This window comes from Maniola hyperantus, chromosome 6 (genome assembly GCF_902806685.2).
Source record: "Maniola hyperantus chromosome 6, iAphHyp1.2, whole genome shotgun sequence".
NCBI lineage: Eukaryota > Metazoa > Arthropoda > Insecta > Lepidoptera > Nymphalidae > Maniola > Maniola hyperantus.
In genome coordinates, this window is record NC_048541.1 from 10,532,479 (window position 1) to 10,557,713 (window position 25,235).

At 35.5% G+C, this 25,235-nt stretch overlaps 2 protein-coding genes across 5 annotated transcripts; both read right to left on the reverse strand.

The window, feature by feature from the left end:
* LOC117983063 (uncharacterized) lies at positions 1-2,001 on the reverse strand. The gene is made up of 3 exons (XM_034969522.2): positions 1,033-2,001; positions 633-792; positions 1-161 (listed from the first exon to the last, which is right to left on the reverse strand). The coding sequence occupies exons 1-3, from the start codon at positions 1,807-1,809 to the stop codon at positions 1-3; spliced, it is 1,098 nt and encodes a 365-aa protein (XP_034825413.1). The 5' UTR covers positions 1,810-2,001.
* A 767-nt stretch (positions 2,002-2,768) lies between these two features.
* LOC117983060 (NADH-cytochrome b5 reductase 2) lies at positions 2,769-23,685 on the reverse strand. 4 transcript variants are annotated; one of them, XM_034969517.2, is made up of 14 exons: positions 23,526-23,685; positions 19,399-19,530; positions 18,710-18,860; positions 18,407-18,528; positions 17,011-17,095; positions 15,784-16,028; positions 15,178-15,390; positions 14,295-14,464; positions 12,936-13,120; positions 9,513-9,735; positions 8,055-8,173; positions 6,854-7,058; positions 4,649-4,843; positions 2,769-2,943 (listed from the first exon to the last, which is right to left on the reverse strand). In XM_034969517.2, exons 1-14 carry the CDS (start codon positions 23,561-23,563, stop codon positions 2,771-2,773), a joined length of 2,256 nt encoding a protein of 751 aa, XP_034825408.2. In that variant the 5' UTR covers positions 23,564-23,685; the 3' UTR covers positions 2,769-2,770. The 4 variants fall into 4 exon arrangements, with proteins under 4 accessions (XP_034825408.2, XP_034825415.1, XP_034825417.1 ...); XM_034969524.2 differs by lacking the exons at positions 12,936-13,120; positions 14,295-14,464; positions 15,178-15,390; ... (4 more) ...; positions 19,399-19,530; positions 23,526-23,685 and adding an exon at positions 10,628-10,781; XM_034969526.2 differs by lacking the exons at positions 12,936-13,120; positions 14,295-14,464; positions 15,178-15,390; ... (4 more) ...; positions 19,399-19,530; positions 23,526-23,685 and adding an exon at positions 10,398-10,421.
* Positions 23,686-25,235: the final 1,550 nt, after the last annotated feature.

Below are 25,235 nucleotides of genomic sequence, written 5' to 3' on the forward strand. Positions count from 1 at the left end.
TTATTCTAATGCAAACTGCAATAGAACGATCGTGTATGTAGCAATGATCGCCAACAGTTTGACTTGTACACCAGTACCTAACGTGTAAATATCATAAATGGATAGCTCATATTTAGTGTCCAATAACAGTAGCATACGCTTAGCATTGCGTCTGGAAATGCCTGGAACAAAATGTGTATTTTTAGAAGTTTTCAATAATTAAGTATTATTTATGTTAAAGTTTTAAGTAATATGGGAAACATGAAGTTCTGTTTTTTGGTTAATTGATTTCCAATAAGTACCTACTCGTTAGTTATTTAGTAATAATTTACGTACATTTTCTCTCCAGTGTGAACTTTTATCTTTTTGTATATTTTGTATATTTATTGCAATAACTTCCTAAAAATATTAAGTAAGTAGGTATACAGCAATTCTATCACGCTAAATTTTTCGAGCGTTCTATTCTTTATAGCTAAGTAAGTAGGTAATACATTTAGTATTAATTTGTGGTAAGAGTCCATTAGATTGATTGGAATGTTCAGTTTTATTATTCATAAGACCACTATCAAACTAATCTAATTAATGATTTAAGCGACTCCATCCAATATTGATATAATTACTTATTTATATTATGTAGTTGTAAAAGTACTTACTTTCATCAAAACTATGTCTGATACCAACACAATATTTTTTTGACTTTTCCAATTTATTTGTAAGCATATCGGCTGCCTTACATAATGCAAAAAAAATCACCATTGTCATAATCAAACTCGCAGAAATTACTACTGCAGCTTTTATATTGTCGTGCGGACACTGTAATACGATATAATTTGACGATAAATCTCTAATAATTTCATAAAGATAGTTATTTAATAGTTAATGTAGATACGTACTTGATTCTTGATTTTAAAGATACTACTCTGAATGACAATCATCATCCATACCAGCAGTTGACACGTATATGCAAATATCTGAGTAGAGACAAAACCTTATAAGTAAATCATTGCCAGTATAAAGATATTAGATAAGTACATATATGAAACTGTAATATACCTGATATTGATGTAGATCCAAAAAATCTGCCATTACGGTCAAAATACTCCTCATACCCATTAACAAATGATTCCATAGTATTGCATCCGAAGCGCATGAATTCTTATCTAACAAAAGTCTTTCACAAGATTTAATTTCATTTCGGGTTTTGGTTTTGATAGTCTCTAGTGTTTCATTAATGTAATTGACTCGAATTGAAATATAATAAATGGTAAAAGTAAGTATGACTATGTCGAGGCTGCTTGCCACTTCAGGTAATAAAACAATCAATGCGAACGGACAAAACCTTTTCATGCAGTAAATATTAAACAGGATGGCCCATGTAACGCCGTAAGTCAAGAGGCCAATGGAAAAATACTTCACAAACTTTGCAAGCTTTTTATTACATTGTTTACCATCTTTAAAATTTAAATCCTGGTCTATTTTGTTTAACTTTACATAGAACTCGGCGCTAGAATTTCCTTTTATATCCCGTACAAAGGTTTTAAGCACGAGACACATATTTAAAATGTGCCCAATTTTAAAATAATCGTCTGTCAGAATGGAGCCACTTGCACTTTCACATTCTACTGTAAAGCCAATCAAAAGTAAAATGCACGTGGTTAAAATTGCGATCGAATAAAAAAAGCACCACTGGGATGGGCTTGTGGCAAAACCGTATTTGATTTGCACACTCAGTCGCCCTATTAAGCCTTGTAAAAGGTGAAATCCACGGAAAACTCTACTAAAGTCTTCGTCTATTATATCACTAGACAATTTTCCCAATTGCAAATCCATGTCTTGTGTGTTTAGATGTAGTTAGATTAGTAGTGATGAGCTCAAAATGAAGGAAAGTTCTTGGCGTTTACCAAAGTATAAATAGAATTCTTATATGTATAGAAATTCCCATGAGCCAGCTCAACGTATAATTTAAACCACTGGGACTGGTTAGTGTAATAGTAATTTAATAGCTTTTTAATTATAGGTTTGGAAACTAAAAGCCTAAAAGTTTTTAGACTGAACATCAGATTTTTCCCATCAATCATTTGTATTATCATGTTTTCCGTGAGAGAATTCATAGGTTTGACTAGATGATGTATTTTCACTGTTTTGATAGATAGATGCACAAAGACTATTTAAAAATAACAATAGTTTATTGTCTTTTTCTTACAATATAAAACTACTACTACAACAAAATCAAAGATTCAATATAGGTACTTAAAATTAAGAAGCTTGTACAAATTATAATAAATATTTAACCAGCTTGGCTTTGAAACAAAGTATAATAACTAAACTGGGTCATATAAAATAGTATTGTCAACATAATGTATTTGGTTCCCTTTCTTTTAATGATTACTAGTATCATTCAGTGATTTTGATGGACATAACATACAACTACGCTGGAAAAGGTCTGCCATAAAAAATATACTTAGTTATTTTTTGTGCCAATTCAAAGCGCCCCACCGAGCGTACTACCAGGAATTAAAATTGAAAAATGTGTCAAATAGTCTTCGTGTTGACATTATATTGACAGATATCACTAACCGAGTACGTTAACTAATGCAATCAGTGTCAAAATAGCAAAAATCATGTTGCTTCAAAAAGAACTCGGCAATCGCAAGTCCAGCGTACTTGTAAAGGACAAAGGTCAGTGGTTAAATTAGTCTATATTGCAGATTTATTGACGGAATGTAAATCACGAAAAATTTATCATTCGAAATGAATTCTATTACATTTGTGTTCCGTATTTTTATAAAAACTAGTATGCGAAGCGTGAATTCTCTGCATAGCCTAATTTGTCTAAAGCGGGGTTGCAAGCGAAGTTTATCATTGGGGGAGGGCCACACATGAGCACTATGACGTCATCGCCGGGCGGAAATAGATGGATTTTGATCATTTCGTCGTTAATAAATCCGGTGCTGTACTGCCAACCTGAAAATACGATATGTCTATAGTACGCGACAGGTTAAAAAGATTCCGACGAATTGAGAACCTCCTTTTTTTGAAGTCGGTTAAAAATGGCAATCAAACTAACCAAATTTAGTAGCCCAACTGTCGCCTCTTAAGTATTATAATTTGCAGCACTAATGGTGAGATCTATAGAGCGCACTCTGATTTAGCTTAGACTTAAGACAGAGTTAAAACGTAACAGAGCTATATCTCTTACGTAAATCTGCCTCGTTTTACATCAATCTTAGTCTGAGTAAAGTCAAAGTGCGCTCTATAGATCTCAGCTAATGTGTCGCCGTCGCGCGTATCGTAAAATCTAACTTTTTACGCTGATATTTTATATTGTTATAACTTATTAGGATTCCATACCAAAATGGTAAAAAGGATCCAAAACGAGTGTGACTAAGGCTGAGATTTATAGAACATGCTTTTTGTTCAGGTTTGGACTTAAAACGAGACAAAATGTATGTCTCTGCCATAAATCTATCTCGTTTTAAGTCTTAAAGTATGAGCAAAAAGAAGTAACTAACCAGACTTACGAACTAACTAAAGAAGAAGATATATAGTACGCGGCAGAAAGTAATGTACATCGGCCTTTAGAATGACATTTCGGTTTCGTAGAGCGTTGTCAATGTCACTCATATATCTATATGACGTTTTGTTGGTCTCAACGACAGAGACAATGCTCTACAAATCCTATCTCCTAAAGGTCGATGTACATTACTTTCTGCCGCGTACTGTGATCTTTTTTTTTTTTTTTTTTTTTTTTTTTTTTTTTTTTTTTTTTTTTTTTTTTTTTTTCAAATTTCATTGTTTTATTTTATTTTATTTTGTTTATTTGAAAGTAATCAACAGCGTAAATACATAATTATTATTTAAATTTAAATCTAGGTATAACAGAAGGCCAAAAGAGATTACTTAAAATTATAACTAAACTATTTTAACAGAATAGAGTTAGAATAAATGTAGGTATATACAATAATAAAATAAAATTACAACAGTGTGTGTATGATTGTATGTGTGTGTGTATGCGTGTGTGAGTGTGTGCTTATGAGTATGTGTGAGCGTGTGTGCATGTGTGTGTGTGTGTAAATGGGAGTGTATGATTGCATGCATATTTAGATGTTAGCTACTTTTTTTTTTTTTTGTTTTACGATGATAGTTTCTTAATTCCTTTTTAAATTTATTGTTTGATAGGTAAAATAAGTCAAACTCAGCGAACTGATTGTTATAAGTACGTACCAAGCGTGGAATTATAGAATTTCGCGCATAATTTGATTTAGATTTGGGAACATTTAGAAGGCGCGTGTGACGCGTTCTTAAAGGTTGAGCATTAAATGAAAAGGCTGAGAGTAAGCTAGGACAATCGATTGAGCCGGTTAAAATTGCTTGCAGTAACAACATATCACATTGTTCCCTTCTATGCTCCAGTGAGCCGATACCGTAGTGAGTACACGCTTCCTCATAACTATTAAATTTTTTAAAGTCTTTAAAAGCTAAGTATTTAAGAAACTGCCTCTGTATGGTTTCAAGCCTATGGGCATATATTATGTATTGAGGCGACCAGATAATACACGCATATTCTAGAATACTCCGGACAATACTTATATATATATACTTCTTTGTACCAATGCTTGTCATGAAAATTGTATACGATATACTTGATTATGTGTGCTGGTTTGCCTACCTTCAGTTGCTCTATCAATCGTGTACCACAGTTTGAACTGCTCAGGGTGTTCCCTCTGATATTTCTCAAGCTCCTGCCTCACTAGGATATCTTCTTCAGTTTGATTTGCGAACAACAACCTCAACTGAGTCTTGTCAGTTGGATCTGTACAGATGTGCCTTACAAGTTGTAGCATTGGTGTGATGCCAGTGCCGCCTGAAACAGAAATATCAGCATTTTTAGTAATGATTTATTAACATTCAATCACTACAATGATAAACTAAGGATACCATGGGTTATAGACACACATTAATAAGGTAATAGACAAAATTAGTAATCTATATAAATAAAAAAAATTGCCGAAATGTATGTACACGCAGCAGCAAGCTGTGATAGTCTTGTGGTTAGAACGTCCGCCTTCTAATCGGGGTTCGGGCGTTCGATCCCGGGCACGCATCTCTAACTTTTCGGAGTTATACTGTGCGTTTTAAGTAATTAAATATCACTTGTTTTAACGGTGAAGGAAAACATCGTGAGGAAACCTGCATTCCTGAGAGTTCTCCATAATGTTTTCAAAGGTGTGTGAAATCTACCAATCCGCACATGGCCAGCGTGGTAGACTATGGCCAAAACCCGTCTCACTCTGAGAGGAGACCCGTGCTCTGTAGTCAGCCGGCGATGGGTTGATCATGATGATGATGTACACGCATAACTTCCGAACGACTGCACCAAATTAGTAATTTTTTGTTGTTGTGTTTATTTGTCAGGACAAGGTTTATAAAAGATTTTTTTGGAAAATCCGCAGGAAAAGACAGTCCCGCGTGACAAATTACGGGCAACACCTAGTATGTACTAATCCTCAGAAAAATTGGCTAAAATATATTGGGCAGAAATTCTAGTGTAACTTTCAAGTTAAGCTATGCGTAAATCTGTCATTTAGTATGGACAGGAAAGGGGTGTAAACCTTTTTCTATCTCTTCACATATTAAATCGTATTTTTTCCATGGATATAGTTAAAGACCGGGTCAGGACATAGGCTACTTTTTATCCTGGGAAACCCAACTGTGCGGGATGCCATGTTATTTTTTATGTTTCTGTCCTTTAATCACAATTTCATTTCGGAATTATTCATTCCCACGGGATTTTAAAAGCTAAATCCACGCGGACGAAGCGGCGGGCAACATCTAGTTTATTTATAAAATACTTAAGCCTTATCATTTAATAGATTATTTATTTATTTTATGTAATAAATCAATGTTTACATTATAATATTAGATAGGTACTTCATGGTTTGTTCTACATGACTTGTAGAGGTCAGATGATGTTTATTATATTCTCAACAGGCATATTATAATGGGTGTAACAAGTAATATGAGGAAACTGATATTGAAATTAAAACTACAGGCTTAACAATCAGAATACCTATATTATTCTAATTGTCTTATTATCAGTCAGGTATCACAATATACCTTTGGCTTTACAAATATACTTTTGGCACTCATTAAGTAATACAAAGATTAAAACTGACAATATTTTTGATTATTCTGGTTGCCTTGAGAATATTATCACAAATGGATAGGAACGCGCATAATCAAGGTCGTTTGGTGTCCTCTTCCGTATACTAACCACTAATTTTTAACTCCATAATATAAACATATTTATCTGCTTAAACAGAATTCGAAACGTTTATGCAATCGAATGCGTTTTTGTAATCGAATATTCGAATACCCATATTCGTAAAAAGTAGCAATAATAAAATTGGTCAAAATATAATACCTACCGTACCTAAGTACCGTAGGTACCTACCTACATGTTGTGCGTGGCGTTGCCATGCTTTTCGTAGCAAAAGGTTAGTGTGTTTGTTTCATTTATTCATATTTTCAAAACAAACAAAACTTTATTAACTCAACAAAGTTAATAAAACTCTGACTGCACATTTAAAACAATAATTTGACCGGTTTTAATAATTTCACTATTAAAGAACTACATTATCCAGAAATAACTGCTATAAATTAGATATTTATGTACTGCATTCGAAGTCGCAGCCAAAAGCTATTGATAAAATATAAGATTGACTGATATATATTTCATATGTAAGTAGTAAGTAATATATCAACATACTACGCTTGAAACTCGAGATCTTGCTACTACCCCACTACGAAAGGATATTCATAAATTCTACTTCACAAATGAAGTAATGGGCAAAAGCTAGCCTTTTATACTGACCTGCAATCATATTCAGCTTGTTGGCCATGATTTTTACTGGTGGATCTTTTCTTAGTTTCTTTATCAGGAATGTACCGTTGTTAGCATATTGCAGTCTACCAGATGGTCCTCGTACATCAATTGTTTCGCCAATTTTCATGTTATCCAAGTGTTGTGACATTTTACCACCATCAGGGAATTTCGGATGGACATTTTTGAAATAAACCTAAAATAAAAAATAGTCTCAGTTTAGAAAATAACAACAGGCATTTTTCAGTAGGTACTTTGTACAGCTTATTTCATCACTACCCCTATTATAAATGCGAAAGTGTGTTCGTTTGTTGGTTTGTCCTTCAATCACATCGCAACGGAGCAACGGATCGATGTGATTTTTTGCATGGGTATAGTTTAAGACCTGGAGAGTGACATAGGTTACTTTATCCCGGAAAATCAAGGAGTTCACACGGGATTTTTAAAAACCTAAATCCACGCGTACGAAGTCGCGGACATCAGCTAGTGTTAAATAATGATGAAAATCAATTGTTTATAGATACTAAAGTCTACAATTGTTAATAGATAACGCATAACTCAGTAGCTTCTTACGGTAGTGGAGCGGTGCGGGAGGAGTGTGATGACGTGACGCGAGAGCTATGAATTCGTCAACTTGTGGTAACTGTCACCCTCTCGCACTGCTCCACTACTGCAGGAGCCTTTTCAGTTATGCGTTATACCTATATCTAGCACGCGACGCGTCCCATGTCACATAAGTTTTCAAAATTTTATGGGATTTTCTGATTTTGTGGGACAAAAGGTAGCGTATGCCCATCCCCAGTAAACCTGTACCAAATTTGGTCAATCAGTAAAAGGTATGGGTCATCAAAATGTAGCAGATAGATTTAGACAGAACCACACGATGCGTTTCCGGTGCGTTGCGGCGCCGTACCGCTGTGGATTTGAGTATTGGATGCCAGTGTCTGCGTTGTCGCTTCGGCCAAAAGTATGGCGTTGCAACACACTACTCCTCCCCGCCTCGTCTCTCTGGTCCCAGGTCCTCGTGTGGCATGGTACAGCGATTTCTATGTAGGATGACGCAGCGGCATCACTCAGGCGCCGCACCGCCAACGCAACGCATCGTGTGGCTTCACTCTTCACATTCATATTAGTTTTCAATATTAGTCTGAAGTCTGAACTAGGGGAAGCATGGGTTGTTATAATAATTTACCTTAATAACCAAATCCACATAACCCTTCTCCTCATCACTGGATACTGGAGTGTAAGCTCTGATAATAAGGTCATCATCTATCTTGACTGATAAATGGATGTGCTGGCCTATTGGCAGTCCTGTAATAACAGATATTGTTATCACCACTCAAGGGGATGATAAGCTTCATTATAACTATCTAATGTAGGTACTCAGACAGCTGGTATTAATATAACCACTCATAGGGGAAGACTGATGCGATCATTCTATAGAACAGTACCAACATCGCCATTACATTGGTCATAACAGGCGAGTTGAACAAGTGATCAGTTCAATATATGAAGACCAGCAAGTGTGAATTGATTAAGAATTGTTATAATATTCTAGCAGTTGCGTCACAGTAGACCAGAGAGGAAGCTTCATACAATCGTCCCGCTGTAGGTACACTCATTTCATTCGGTTTACTAATGTAGTACCTAGGTAGGTAGTAAGTAAGTACCTGTAGGATTGACAGCAGTCAATCCTACAGGTGGCAACCCTATAAGAATAGGTATAAAATTTTGAACGAGGTACATGTAAGTATTATTTGCAATAACTGAAAACAATTTTAAGTGGGCAAGTATATTATATCAATAGCAACGCTAAAGTATGTGATGCAATATAATTAAAAAACTATAAATACATAATATTGTATGTATTCTCATAATATTACTGTATTGGAATTTGGTCAAAATTATGTATTACTATAGTAAGTGCATTAACAATAAAATAAATAAATAGTTAAAGAGGTCTTCTTATTATTTTTCATTTCATAACTCTTAATTCTCTACTATTTTTATTTGTTATTATTGCGGCAATAGAAATACATATTCTGTGAAAAATACAACTCTCTACATATTATTGTTCACGAAATAGCCCACTGGCAGACAGATGGACAGATGGCTTTGTAATAGGCCCCAGTCAGCATCCTTCAGGTACGAAACCCTAAGAAGCAACAATTGCTAGCTTTCACCTCAAGGGTAGCTTGCGAACCTTATTATGTCTTTCCATCTTCATACTTAATACATGTTCATCATTGACTTATAATAGTAGGCTCACAAATGAATTCACATCGCTTAAGTGGCCTGGTTTGCACACATATACACATGAATGTTTCTTAATTACGAAATGTAGATTTTTTTTTATAATATCAACAACTTCAGTTTATTATAAACCTTAACACTTGAACATAAAGTTTACTAACGATTGCAAAATATTTATATTTAGGACTTTTTGTCATAATATCATTAAAATATTCGAATTTTACAAATGACAACAAAAATATTTATTCTAAAATAAAACTTAGCAGCTAAGCAATAAGTCTAAAAATTTTAGAGATTTGAAATAAGCTTTTTTGGCTTTTTCGGCCCACATTTGTAGCACTTATTTCATTTCTTGAGCATTTTATTTCAATGATGTTCATAGAACTTGTAAACTTACCTAAAACATGTTCTAGGGTGGGCAGACCAAATCGGAATCTCCTTGTATCATGACTGATTTCCTCACGTTCAATCAGCGGTAATGGATACTTTGTATTTGGATCCACTAAAGTTATAAGAGGCTTACTTTTTCTGGGGCTTTTGGATTTCTTACCCCATACTAGGTGAGCTAAAACTGATGTTAAGACTACCACAGCCCCTACACCAAATACAATGGGTAAAACCTGGAAATGACAATGAATTACAACTAAGTAATATTTAATACTAAGTACCTAACTACTTACTGCAACCAACATTTTGTGGGTATTAAATAACACAATAGGTATAGAAGCAATGAGCAATTAGGTTATACACAAATATCATTGAAAAACATTTCACAACTGTTTACAAAACTATAATAGGTACAAGGTACTTAAATTAACATTTTTTTGTAAAAATAAAGGGTAAACTGTTGAATTAGCAATTTTAAGCAAGTTCCTAATTAATTTATTTATCACCAGTTAAAAAAAGACTTCGGATGTCTAAATAATTATCACTTTAATTACTTATATCAAAAGACTATTGTAGGTATTACATACTGGTAATGTCTCAAATAATTCTGATAATGACATGATGCGCATGTTTTCACAAAACATATATTAGTTTATTAACACTTCAGTAACTCAGAGTATGGTACTTATAATTCGCAAATATATCCACAATAAAATAACATGAAGTTCTAATAACTTTACGAAAGAAATAACAAGCCGCCAAGCAATGTGATCTTTAGCCCACGTCCGACTTAAGTACCTATTCGACTGAATAATAGTTGATTGATAGCATCGTTATTCAAGTTAACCAAACAGGAAAGCACAGAAAATTACGTAAAATATACAAAACTACTAACCAGACTCATATTAATTCTTGTTGAACTAGCTACGGATACGGATGGATTACTACTAGATTATCACAGAGTACTTTGTAAATATAAGAATAGATTATTGCAAAAAATATAAGTAGGTATCGGTTCACTTATCAGTAGGTAAAAATGATAAGAAAATACCAGTCACGACACGTAGGAATCTTATAATTTAGGCAGTCTTATCTACATTCTGTCTATATTAATAAAATACTCACATAGTTAGCGCCCACTTTTACACTGGCATTCATTTTAATCTAAGTTTCTTGATAATCACTAGATATTATCATAACCTATCATCTCACCACTTTTTTTGTAAAGAGGTACTTCATACACAAGAAGGGTTTTTTGCGTTACATTTTCATTAAACCTAATATCAAGGTTTTACAATAAGTTTTCCTTATTCTCGAACTGGTTCAGGTGATGTGGTGTCACCACTGGGTGTCACGCAAATTATGACTTGAGACTGAGAGTTTTGGCTCGCGTTATTGTGAAATACAATCAACTGGTAGGTACTGAAATAGTTGCCGCCGCACCATTTCCGCACTGGTTTATTTACCTTTCAAACATAAAAACACAAATCCAAGAATAGGATCAACCACCGACAGAACAGCGCGGTAAAATGGGTAAAACTATTTGTCTGGCAGGCTGCCCTAGATTTTGGTTCTCAGTTTCTCACTTCTCGGAAGTCAATTCATCACTCGAATATGTAACTAAGTACATATACAAAAAAGTATTCGACATTTTAATTTTTTAAGTCATGGAAATAAATTGGTAATAATACTATATTGGATTTTCAATGCGATTATCATGAACCTCCAAAACAACAACAAAACCAAAGAAAGATGCTTATTTATATGAATTTATTTAAAATTGGCGCCTCACATCTTTTCGTTTGTAATTGCTCTGTGGTTACTATTCTAAGGTAACCACAGACAAACAAGTAAATACAATACCTATAATAAGTTCTATACACGAGGTATGCTCTAGTTCTATAGGTAGGTACAGCGCAAGTTGCCTACATCACATAGCTACATACAATGTACTCGTACATACACCATAACGTTCAATAATAATAATAGGCTTAAAGCCAAAATCAAGATATGAGAACTACAAATAGGCAAGAATCCAAATTAGAATTAATATGAGAACTACATGCAGACTACAGTGCGACAAGGCTCTCTTGGCACTTCAATGACATTGACAGGAGGGCGCTAATGGAGAACAAAGGCTCAGAATCATCTACCTACCTATCTAATGGTATTAGAATATTCAAACAACAACAAAGGGGACACTTGACGGCAATGTTAGTCCCGCTTTTCACCACGCGCCAAGATAGCCTTGTCGCACTGTACTATGTCATGTGAAAAAAATGCCTCACTTTTTTAAAACCGGATTCTCCGAAGCTAAATCATAACTCCGGATATCTGGACTCACAGCTCTAGGTTCTGGCCTTTCTATGTAGTACAACCTACACAATTATGAACTTGCGCTATGTAGAACCATCTACATTACGGATATCTACAGTGCGACAAGCTATGGCGACAAGGCTCTCTTGGCACTTGAATGACATTGACAGAAGCGATGTTGGAGAACAAAGGCTTATAATATTCAAGCAAAAACAAAGGGGGCACTTGACGGCAACCTTAATTCCAATTTTTGTTACGCGCCAAGATAGCCTTGTCACACTACTCTTGTTTTATTGCCAGCACACTGTACTCATGTGCCTCGTGCATGCACTGATTACAAGTATTGCACAGTATTTACATTTACTTGCTTGTCTGTGGTAACTGTCAACCACAGAGTAATTACAAAAGAAAACATGTTTCATAAATTCATAGAAAACGTGTACGAGTACTCATTTTCTAACTGTTCTGATAGTCTACCACGCTGGCCAACTGCGGATTGGCAGACAGCAGACTTCACACACCTTTGAGAACATTATAGAGAACTCTCAGGCTTGCAGGTTTCTCACGAGATGTTTATTCCTCCACCGTTAAAGCAAGTGATAATTTAATTAAATACTTAACAACACATAGTTAACGCTTAACGAGTGCCCGGGTTCGAACCCCGATTAGGAGGCGGTTGTCCTAACTCCTCCACTAGGCTATCACAGCTTAGATACCAATAGGATAGGGCATCTGGTAATATTTTGCATAAATAAAATAGGTAGGTAATACTTACATTAAACTATAATATTAATTAGTATCATAACCAATGTGAAATCATATTTTTAATATTGTTGTCAAATCATTCATATTTATATTTCAATTTTAATTAAATTTCAAACTACCTACCTATCTGAAATAACCATTGACTTGACTGGAAATAACTGATTTTGTGAAAAAATTAAGTAAGTTTTACAAAGTCTTAGTTTTTTAAATAATATTATTTAGTTATTTACAAGCGTATCAACACCTACATAATTGTTACAGTTATCCTAAATTAAGTATCACCTGAAATGACGTGCTATGTACTAGTCCTAATAATTTCTCTAACACTTTGCATGACTCCCGTTACTAGAACGAAGCAGCCAAAGATGATCAGTAAAATATCTTTGATTAGGATGTAGTTAAATTTTCCGAGGCCGCGATCCCAGCAGAAGACGAGTTCCATTAGCGATGGAGCTATGAGGCCCAGGAATGAATAAAAGAAAGCACCTTCGAGTCCAATCACTTGTTCCAGTCGTGGCAACGAGGCCGCAGCAATTACTAAAAATGTAAAACTTAGATAAATTTTCTATTCAAATAAACTTTTACAAGTTTGTATCGGAGGTACTTTGGAATCGCCAAGTGCATCTATAGTGTGCAACAGGTCGAGATGGCAATCGCAAGGGAGGGAATACCCCGCACACCCGCACAGACCCCGCGCTAACCAGATGTGGGCGAGCGCGGGTGACATACGGGTGAGCGGGGCGTCCCCCCGCCTCATACCCCTATTGCCATCTCAACCTGTCGCGTACTATACACTAGTTCGGAATGCCTTTCTATTCTACCGAGAAAACCACCAATAAATTTTAATCAAATTAATTTGACGTGGTGACGACTTTCCTGACGCAGTGGTAGGTCTATAAGTGGGATGGGAGGTCCCGGGTTCGATTCCTGGCAGGCCAATTTAGGAATTTATGTTTCCTAAATTACTTTTGGTCTGGTCTGGTGGAAGGCTTCGACCGTGGCTAGTTACCGTCCTACCGGCAATGCCGTGCCGCCAAGTGATTTAGCGTTCCGGTACGATGCCGTAAGAAACCGATTAGTATGAAGGGTTTAATGAAACTGCCGTACCATACCCCTTCCAAGTTAGCCCACTTCCATCTTAGACTGGTAAGACGACAAGGGCTAACTTGTATCAGAATAAAAACAAAGAAAAATTTGGTACTTAGCTACCTACTTTGCAACGTTAATATAGCACCCGGCAAGAAATATTGTACATCGACCTTTAGAAAGAGATAGCGGTTTCGGAGAGCGTTGTCTCTGTCGTTGAGACCGACAAAACGTCACATAGGTATGAGTGACAGAGACAACGCTCTACAAAGTCGAAATCCATTCTAAAGGTCGACAGGTAGGTAGGTACAATATTTCTGGTCAGCTACTGTACAGAAAGCCAACGAGGGGATTCCAAATTTTCGTTTTATTTTTCTACTTCGTTCGCGTGGATTTAGGTTTTTAAAAATCCTGTGGGAACTCGTTGGTTTTCCGGAATTAAAAGTAGCCTATGTCACTCTCCAGGTCTTTGACTATACCCACACAAAAAATCACGTCAATCCGTTGCTCCGTTGCGACGTGATTGAAGGACAAACCAACAAACCGACAAACCAATAAACCAACAAACAAACACACTTTCGCATTTATAATAAGGGTAGGTATAGGTACTGATCTTACGGCTTACCCGTCAGAATTGCGAACAACGCTCTCATAACGCTCTGAGCAATATTATGGTATTTCTGCGCCACACGATGTTTTGTATTGCGCCATACGATTTCCATTGGCACGTAGAATTGTAGAATATAAGTGAAGAAGATCGCCAAGATGATGAAGACTTTCGCCATTAATGCAGGTCTAAAAGCATAAAAATCGAGCTATCAAACACCATACTGATCACTTTACCTATATTAATGGTTTTTTTAATCCGTAAAAAATAACAGTCATGTCAAAATTACGGTTCATCTTTAAATTAATAAGGATTAAAATCGTACTTTTGACATGAAATTTAAAACAAAAAGTTAAAATGGCGCGTGAGGAGTTAAATTTTACGCATTATATCTGCCTCATTGGTCTACTGGGTTAACTGGGTAGCATGTTCGACTGCAGATGACGAGGTTCTAGGTTCGGTTGCCGGGTCAGGCCTTGAATAGTTAGTCATGGGGGTTTTCTGTCAATTTCTTATTATAAGCCTGAAGTTTGGCGGTGTTTCATCCCCGTGCCTCTCTCGTGATCTTTCTCCGGTCGTGTCAGTTTACCGTCCCAGTGGACTATAGAGTAAGGGAATACTCTGTGGTTATTTGCCATCGTGGTGGGCGAAATTCAGTCAGGAGGACAATAATAATATTACTTATTAGTTGCATTTTAATGATTCATTATCATTTACGAAAAAATTTTCTAATCTTCTTTTTTCTAAATAAAAATAATGAATACTTACCAAAAATTCCGCCAATTAGGTAGGTAGGTATCTACGTGCATTAGTCGTGGTTATCGTAATGTGATAGTCACAGCAGCTATCATGCAAGCCCTGAGGCTTAGTTATTAGTATAATATTTAAAATACCTACTTACATTTCTTTGGTAGGCAGATTCAACGTAATGCTGCCTTGTGCGGCGTCTCCATACCGCAAATATCCCAAAATCCCCATGATCATGTAAAGGAGAACTACAATCGTCATCGTTATATTCAAAACTCCCGGACACCCGAGAAAATGTTGAGGCTTAGCCATTGTATTTTCCACGGGCAACACCACTCCGATGCCTTCCATTGCAAATATAACTGTACTGAAACAAATTATATAGGTACAGTGTTACTTTCGAATATGGAGTGTAGAAGTAAGGAGCATTGTCGTGGCTAGTACAAACATTTGCGCAATGCGTCCGATCTGAATCCGAGTCGCCATGCGGGCGCAAAATACGAAAGGAATATCCAGCGAAACCAGATGAAAACTCGGAACGAAACGGATGCAGTGTAAAATCCGGATTCGATGCGAGTTTTCTAGATCTGAATTTTCTCGGATCAGGCGAGTTGTAAAAAGTGCGGTGTGTTTACGTCAAACGCGGTATACGACCACGGACCACCACTTCTATGCACTACGTGACCTACTACTTATTATATGTTTATACCTAATAGATCAATACTTATAATAAATAGAAAATAATAATAAATAAACTAACCCGATGAATAGTGGTAACCGTCCAACGGGAACAGACATTGGTTGTGAGTCAAAACTTGGGAACTCAGCGCAAATGTAGTACAGGCAGATCACGAAAGTCAGCACCAACAACACGTTGGCAAAACCAGAAAATGGGGCGATGTATTTCAGAGTCTTGATTTGGGTGAATATTAATATTGGTACCAGGAACATCAGGCAGTACAATGTGATTGTGAGATTGTTCTTTTCGTAAAAATGATCGACGATCTGAAAAATTGAAAAAGATTTTTTAATTCAAACAATCATAATCAAATTTGACGACTTAAATACTAGCTTATGCCCGCGACTTTGTCCACGTGGACTACACTTTCCAACCCCTATTTTACCCCTTTAGGAATTGACTTTTCAAAAATCCTTGCTTAGCGGCACGTCATTATAGCTATCTGTATGCCACATTTCAGCCCGATCCGTCCAGTAGTTTTAGCTGTGCGTTGATACACCAGTCAATCAACCAGTCAGTCAGTCAGTCAGTCAGCTTTTCCTTTTATATATTTAGATTATTATCGATCGGGGACAGATTATTATTAACGCGATGCGGGCTAGCGCGGGCGCTGTGCGGGGCGTCCCCCGATTGCCATCTCGACCTGTCGCGAACTATAATATAGGTATTACACTTTTCGATTGTCAATTGTTGAATACTGTAAGATAATGTATAATAATGAAGCCTCAATAGCTCAACCGGTAAAGGAGTGGACTGAAAACCGAAAGGTCGACGGTTCAAACCCCGCCCGTTGCACTATTGTCGTACCTACTCCTAGCACAAGCCTGACGCTTAGTTGGAGAGGAAAGAGGAATATTAGTTATTTAACATGGCTAATATTCTTAAAAAAAAATATGTTGTAATGTTGATAATAAAAATATCAATTATGTACCTACGTTAACTTAAAACTAAAGCTACAATAGGTTCCAAACGCGCTCTGGTCTGAGAAGGGCAACAAACTCAGCCGGATATTCTTTTTTATCACTATTTTACAAAATCATTTAATTTTAATAGTTCCAATAGAACTATCAAATCTGTTAAGCAACTCATTCCTATGTTTTCTTATCATTTTTCAATAAGTTTTCTTTTTAGGATAACTTTGAACTTGTTAAGACACATCTCCAATATGTCTTTTGGGAGTTTATTATAAAAATTAACAACGGAAGATTAAGAATGATGCAAGTTGGAGTTGACATGTGTCCAAAATACCTGCTGAACGGATTCCACGAGCAGGATGACATAGACTGCACAGGCGCCAAGAATTGTGACAGCCATCGCCCAATCTATAAATATCCTGAAACGTGATTGAGTAGATACATTGATGTCTCATCATTTTGATTGCATTAATAATTAATAAACAATAAATAATTTCCTTATACCTATATACAAACTAGATGATGTCCGCGACTTCATTCTCGTTAGTATAAGATATAGATTAGAAGTAGCCTAAGTCCTTCCCCGAGATAGAAGATTTCTCTATATCTTTCATCAAAATCGGTTAAATGGAACGGAAAATCTAGTAGACAGACAGACATACAGACAGATATATACACTTTCGCACTAAAAATATTAGTATGGAAGTATGGATTAGGATGATTAATGCATGGAAGTTCGTATTACATGCGTGCAGTGTACCTACGAGATAGTGATAGGCGATAGTCTAGTCGTTAGGTACGATGTCGGCCTTTTATTTGGGGGAATACCTAAAATAACTCAAAAGGATAAAAAGAGGAACGGATAAATTTTCTTTGATAGTAAGTGGTATGTGAATTTTATTATGTTGGGAAAATTAAACGAGTTTTTGCAATATGCTTATAACGTAAGGATCTGTAACATAATATTATGCATACATACCTATTATGTCTACTAAGTATATTTAAAAGACTACAACAAAAATTAGTAACAACATCAGAATTTTCTGAACAAATAATTTCTTTACAACTTTGGCGACGACACAATTAATTTTTAAATGAGTATGGCATTGACTCGCACATTGGAACCTATTGAGTACTTATTAAGTAACAAAAAATGCCTGTTTCATCAAAGTATCTCCCCAGATCTTAATAGTGTAATAAGTAAAATAAGTATAAGTAAAATCATATATCATATCCTACACTATAAGTAAAATCCTGTCTACTTTCTTTCGGTCCATCCATTTAATTGATTTTGACGAATTTTGTACAGAGGCCGTACCAAACCGTAATAAGTAGGTAATTCAAAAAACAATTTTTCAGAATTTATTCATTAATCGAATTAAATCCGCGTTAACATCTCGGGGACGGCCATCCGGAAAATCAAAGAGTTCTCACGGGATTTTTTTTGAAATACCTAAATCGACGTAGACGAAGTCCCGCGCATCATCTATCTTGTAATGAGATAGATATTGCATCCCAAAGATAAAGATAGACTTCTCTTCTCTTTTATTTCGGAAAATCAATTTATAAAATTAAATATTAAAATTACAAATCAAAAATATCACCTAACCCATCGTAACGAGGCAGATTTCAAATTTTAATATTTAATTGTTATAGGCTTGTATTCTATTTTTTAAATTACTTAAATCATCTACTTAGTAAGTAATTAAATAAATTATCTCTTAAATTACCTCATAGCTTTTGACAATTTCCGCAATGGTCGAGGACCTGTTGCAAATACTGCTTCAACAGTTTCGGCATATCCCAAAGATGGAACTTTTGTCACTTTGCATACATCTTGTGAAGTTTTAACCTAAAAAGTACACGAATTTTAAATTTTTTACGCAGATAAGTACAGCAATTTTAAAAGAATTTTCTGAGTAATATTTAATTTTATTTTACTATGTAATGTAGAGGAACCTTCGTTTGACGTATAAATCTAGGTATTGGGAGTCTAATGTTTTAAACCAGCGGAGAAAAAATAAAAGAATTACCAATAAATAAACACAGTGCGTACATATATATCCCAGGATTATTGTGCCGAATATACCAACAATAGTTCCAGCATTTTTGAATGCAGCGGGCATTGCGAGTATTCCTGAGCCTAATGACGATTTCAGAAGGTTTGCAAACGATCTGATGTCCCTGAAATTGCATAAGAATAAAGAAATGAATGACGTGACGACTTATTATTCACATTAGTGCTAATAGGGAGCTTGAAATCAGCTTATAGCTTATTATTTTAACAATAAATTATTTATGTGAATGAATAAAGCAGTATTCACGCTGAGAGTTCAACACCGGCTGAAGTCTGCTGACTATCATTGTGATACCAGATGCATAAGAGATGCGCATGACTGCGAAAAAGCAATACTTATATATCTAAGCATAGTTAGTACTTAATTTCTGATGCGTTACCAAAACTGGGTAGCTTCATCAGAACTCTGAACGGTATTTTTTGACCCGGAGGTTGTTGTGTGACTTTTGCTTAGGTATAATAGCTAAGTTATATCTCCAAAGGCTGCACAGTGCACATGCTTGTAAATTGGATTCATTCATGTTTAATCATTTTAGTTTCGTTATACTTACTTGCAATTATTGACTTGATGGTATATGATCAATGACATTTGGTTCCTTCATCAATTAACAGCACTAGTAATTTTTTACATATTTTTATACTTACGAATTAGGATGTTCCAGTTGTCTATTATGAAAAGGGTCATAGATATTTTCAACTTCATTTTCTTTACATTTTGTATTAATTGTGTTGATTGATATTGTTGAGGGGAAAACTCCATGTTCTGCGATGACTGCTCTGTAATTAAGTACATGATTTTTTATCAGGTACATTTTTCTATAATACAAGCTTTCCATGGCGCACATCTAGCTTTAGAATATGTGAGACGTGAGTCCAGCCTTAGCATAATATTACAAATAATGCAAAATATAATTTTACGTTCTATCGCTAACACACCGCGTGGTCAGAGTGAACTTTGCCGTGGACCGTGGTGTACCTATAACAATTCATGAAGAACTCCATCAAAACCTACACGTACTATCAGTAAAGGAGGAAGGCTGGTGGACAGCTAAACGTTACAAAGAACGCGGTGCCTTTGAAGGTCTTCTGACACATCCGAATCCACAAGTTACCAGGCTCGAGACGCCTTTGGAGAAAATGCATACTGTGACTACGCTTTAATAGCAGTAAAGTAGAAAATCTGGGAATTAGAAATAATAGCTACCTACCTATGGGTAGCTGTAATTTCTATTTTCAAATCCCAAATATTTCCTTATCTGTAGTATTATGTTGGTACCTTATACCTATGGTAGACAAAACTACTTTAAGGGTTAAGATTTCTTTAATTTAGAAGAATAGAAAATGGTCTGAGAAATTTGTTTATTTTATAGCTAGTGTTCAATAGTAGCTTTATCAGACGGTATTTATTATAATAACAAAAGAAATCATTGTCTTCGTTCTGTGCATTTATTGTCTTTACATTGTGTAGAAGTGATGATTAATGAGATTTGTAGTTATGATAAACTATGATGTCACTGTATTAGTTACAGCTATCGCAGACAATAACCCGTAATAGTCGGGTTGGACCTACAAAGGTTGGCGAAAATGTAAGATGATAATTTAACTAGGTACAATTTACTAGGTAGGTACATATCTACGCAGGGAGCCCAGGAAAAAAACGGTTCTACAAAAATCATAAAACCACTCTTAGCAAGACCAATCGAAGAATTTTAAAGTGTAAACACGCGCTAAGGTGAGTTAGCGTAAAATTAGACACCGCTTTTTAGAGGCAGAGTCTAAGTAGACGCGTACTGTGAGTAAAACAAGTAAACGAGTGGTTGACATCTTCATACAAATTTGGTAGATTTAAGCACAGTTAATGTTAACTTGACTAGTTATTCTAGGGCTCTGAGTTCACGGCTCACCGTCTAAAGGTGGACGTTGTTAAGCAGAAAGCGTTCTACTTAGATAAATTAATGAGGTCATTTTTAGTGTTCCGTACCTCAAAAGGGAAACCGTAAGTCCGTAACCCTTATAGCAACACTTTGTTGTCTGTCTGTCAATCTGTCGGTCTGTCAAGAAACCTACAGGGTACTTACCGTTGACCTAGAATCATGGGCAGGTACATAAGTAGGTCTTATAGCAGACATTCGGGGAAAATCTGAAAACCGTGACTTTGTGGTTACATCACACAAAAAAAATTAAATTGTGGTCATGAACTAATAATTCGTATGTATAAGATACAATATCAAGTGGGGTATCATATGAAAGGTCTTCACCTGTGCATTTTAAAACAGATTTTTATTTATTTTTATGTATCATAGTTTTTGAAATATCGTGAGACGTCCTAACCACTAGGCTATCACGTCAGACAGTGTCGTGTGCGAAATTTGCAGATAAATAATAGACCATCTTTCTTTACATAGGTACTTAAACACTTATATGGGAAGATATAATGAGGGATCATAATACTATTATCTTAATTAAAACGTATGTCATGTCATGGAGCTATTCAAGAGAGCTTTAAGAAGATTTATAGTAATAAAATAATACGAGTGCTCCGTCATACTCGTATGCGATATAAATAGCAAAGTGATTTTTTAATTTTATTATTAACTATATAAGGTGTAACCAGAACGCTAGCAAAAACGAAGACAGGTGATACTACTGATGATTACTGATAATATGATAATACAAAAAAACTCTATATTTTGTATAAAAAATATATAATTAATATAAAATCCTATATTTTAGCGTTTAAACTACCGTGAGTGATTTACCATTATAAATAATATTTGTCCCGGCTGTACTCACGTGTTTAGTCGACGTTAGCCCGACTAGTTTCGAACCCATCCGGGGTCCTTTTTCAACGGGCTCTACGGGCAGCGGCACGCACAGCCCGCAGTCAAAACCGCGGCGCGGGCGCGAACTGACTCCCTTGAAAAAGGACCCCGGATGGGTTCCAAACTAGTCGGGCTAACGTCGACTAAACACGTGAGTACAGCCGGGACAGATATTATCCTATATTTTCTAAAAGTTCACGATATATTGCAAATAAAATATCTGACTGACGCTAGGGGTCAACGAACGTTGCGTAAGTAGGCCATTCGGAGTCAATGCCACGTCTTAGGCGGGGCATTGACCTGAGTTTTTCACGCTATACATTATGGCGTTGAAAAATACTAAATCACTAAAACTACAAAATGAGGCAAATGGATGTTGGTATTGGATTGTGTTTAGCTAGTATAACAATAACGCTAAGTTTTTGCTAGCGATCTGGTTAGTTGCTAGGTCCTGTAGATACTGGGGTTATTTTTGTAATAAGATTTATGTCTTTTTTCTGTAGTAGATCTGGAGATTACATAAGTTTTTAGACACGTTTTGCACGAGCAGTAGGTAATTATGCATTGCATGAGTTGACTGCGCCTTATCAATACGCTAGGAATTTGGCACTAACCTCTGCACATTTCGTTGCTAGTTTATTTATAAAAATGCAAATGCAACGTACCTAGATATCAAAACATTGATGCACGCTTACGTGATATGAAACTTTAGGTGGCATATAGGTAGATATATGGACCTGCTGGGAAGTGATGGAGCCGCCTAAGATGGAGTCTAACATAAGGATGGTGTGAGGTCTGCTATTTCCGGGAGCTTTAGATTTAGGCCCTTTAAGTAATGGTCCACTTAAAAACAAAACTACGGGTTCGAAACAAATTTTTAACAAAAATTTAGAACTAAGCAGTGCTAAGAGATGCCAATAAAGAAAGTACAATTAAATACATATCATTTTAAAAGTGAACTATAAAGGAAAAATAATTTCGTTTGGTAATTGCAATTATCCACATAATAAAAAATATTACAATAAAATTAATATTATCGTTTCTGATGAAACCATAAAAAATTAGATGAGTTTTTGTGTTGTTATTTTTCTAAGAGAAATTGTAAACAGTCATCTTTCTATTTAATGACGAACTTTTAGTTTAAAGCTCAAAAAGCAAATGCATTTAAATTCAAAAGAACAAAGTTATTGTATTTAAGTACACGGGGTTTGATACAAACTTGTTACAGCTATATCCAAAGAAACTTAGTCTACCTAGCCTACCCTACCTACCTAAAGATACGTCCAAAAACCTCATTTTTTGGCGTCGCTATAAGTTGCAACAACAAACCAGATGCTTAAACTGCTCTCAAGAACAGGTTCTGATACATAGATTGGCAAATTTTTGGTTTAGCGAATAATAAACACGAACGTTGAAGAGAATTTTATACCACTAATCTCTAAATTGCCAGTCACCAAGTTTTTCCTAAGGGATGATTTCAACGAAAAAAAAGAAAGTTTATATTGTGAAGGTAATAAAACCTACTTATCAATAGCAAAGATGAAGTAATTTATTAAAATAAGTATAAATTGCATCTTCGGAAAATAGAAATCCTGACACTAACAATTACTCTCCTCGTCTAGGTAGGTACCTTTTGCTTTTATAAACCGGCTTTAGCTTTGCAATTTGCAAGTTGCAACGTAGTTTATCGACTTGTGGAAAAGTTTGAAATAGACAATAGTTATGATAGAGGAAAACATTAATTACTTAAGCTCTGTATTATTTTCTATTATCACTTTTCCAACTGTATATAAATCCTGTCCCTAGTTATAATAATCCAGGAATAATCCTGTAGTATTTTAACAAAGAAGACGTTTTGTAAAATTGTTATGAATAAGAATAAGTCTCCAATTAAGTAGCATGATTAATATTAGATAAAACAAAATATGTAGTAGGTAGGTAAATACTTACGTGGAGCTGAATTCCTTCATATTAAAACTGTTCGCCATTTTATGTATTTACAAAAATTCTTCACTGCAAAATTCACGTTCATTTGTTTACATTAGTTACGATATATTTACTTTCGGTCTTTACCGGTGCATGTTCTTGAATGAGCGCGCGCGCACGCAATGAGCCAACGACTGCAGACTTGGAATCTCGTCTAGCCAGCATTTAGCAATAACGCTAACAAATTAATGTATGAAAATACAGAAGTAGGTACCTACTGTATGGTTCGTAAAATCTGCGTAGTCAATTTGGAATGGAATCGCAGATTTCACATTGTGTTTATACTTACGATAGGTATATTTAGACAATAAATTGTACTTACATAGTAATCTGTAGGTACTTCTAAATATATAAAAGGAAAAGGTGACTGACTGACTGATCTATCAATGAAGCTCCAACTACTTGATGGATCGGGCTGAAATTTTCGATGCAGATAGCTCAGCTATTATGACGTAGACAACTGCTAAGAAAAGATTTTCGAAAATTCAACCCTTAAGGGAGTAAAACAGGGGTTTGATATTTGTGTAGTCTACTCGGACAAAATCACGAGCATAAGCGCTAGTTATAACATAAGACTAGCTTATGCTCGCGACTTCATCCGCATATTCTAGCTAGTGCGGGGGTTGTGTTGCTAATCGGGGTTTGAGGCGGCATGAGGGGTATTGTCATTTCGAACTAAAGTCAGAAAGTCAAAAGTCAAAACGTTTATTCAAAGTAGGTAAAAGGTAGGTTTGATAGTCGGTTTGCATTTTGTAAGGCTATCGCATATTATACCTATAAAGATTTTCAAATGAAAGATTTTTCACTCAATCAAAATCCAACATGCAGCGGATGGGGTTGCCTGTAAGCCAAAGACCCTTACTTTTACTTATTTAGAGTAAGTAATTAACTAATTTTTTCGATATCCTAAACAAATTCAACACAAATAGGAAGCAAACTTTGTATAAGGAACAAGAAAATGTCAGATTGCCATACATAGGAAATTCGGTCAAAATTCAAGGTTGCCGCGTTTTAAAGTATGAAAATTCGGGCAATATAATTATTTACACTCATTAAAATCAAAATTTACTAAACGAATTCAATACCAATCGAGTAGATAATAATCCATAATAATAATATTATAAGCGCCTGCACCTAACCTAAACCCTTCTCATTCTGAGAGGAGATCTGTGCTCAGTTATTTACCGTGGTTATAGTGAGCCGTTTGATCGTGATGATGATGATGTGTGAATTGTTGATGTGTTTGAATGCTTTCAATGTCGTTGCAACCGAATAAACCTTGATAGCATTGATGTCACAAGCGCAGACAAGCACGCGATGCGGGGTTTGAAATAAATGATAGTGTTGGTAAAATTGTGGGTACTTTGTGTTTATATAATGCCGGCAAAAGTCACGGGAATCGCCATACACAAATAAACCCTATGCGCGACAGTCTCTGATATTTTCAGAGAACTGTTACTTTGTAAACTATGTCAAGGGTTAACGGATAGCTGTGGGACGTTTCTTTTTCTAAATATAATTTTATTGTGGTTGTTAATTGTGAAACTGTTATATTTAACTAGCTGATCCACCTCGGCTTCGCTTGGGTTTAATTTCAGACAGTTTATTTAGAGATTTGTTTTATTTATCCTCCAAATACTTACCCGATGTGACCGGTGTACGTCACAGCAGCGT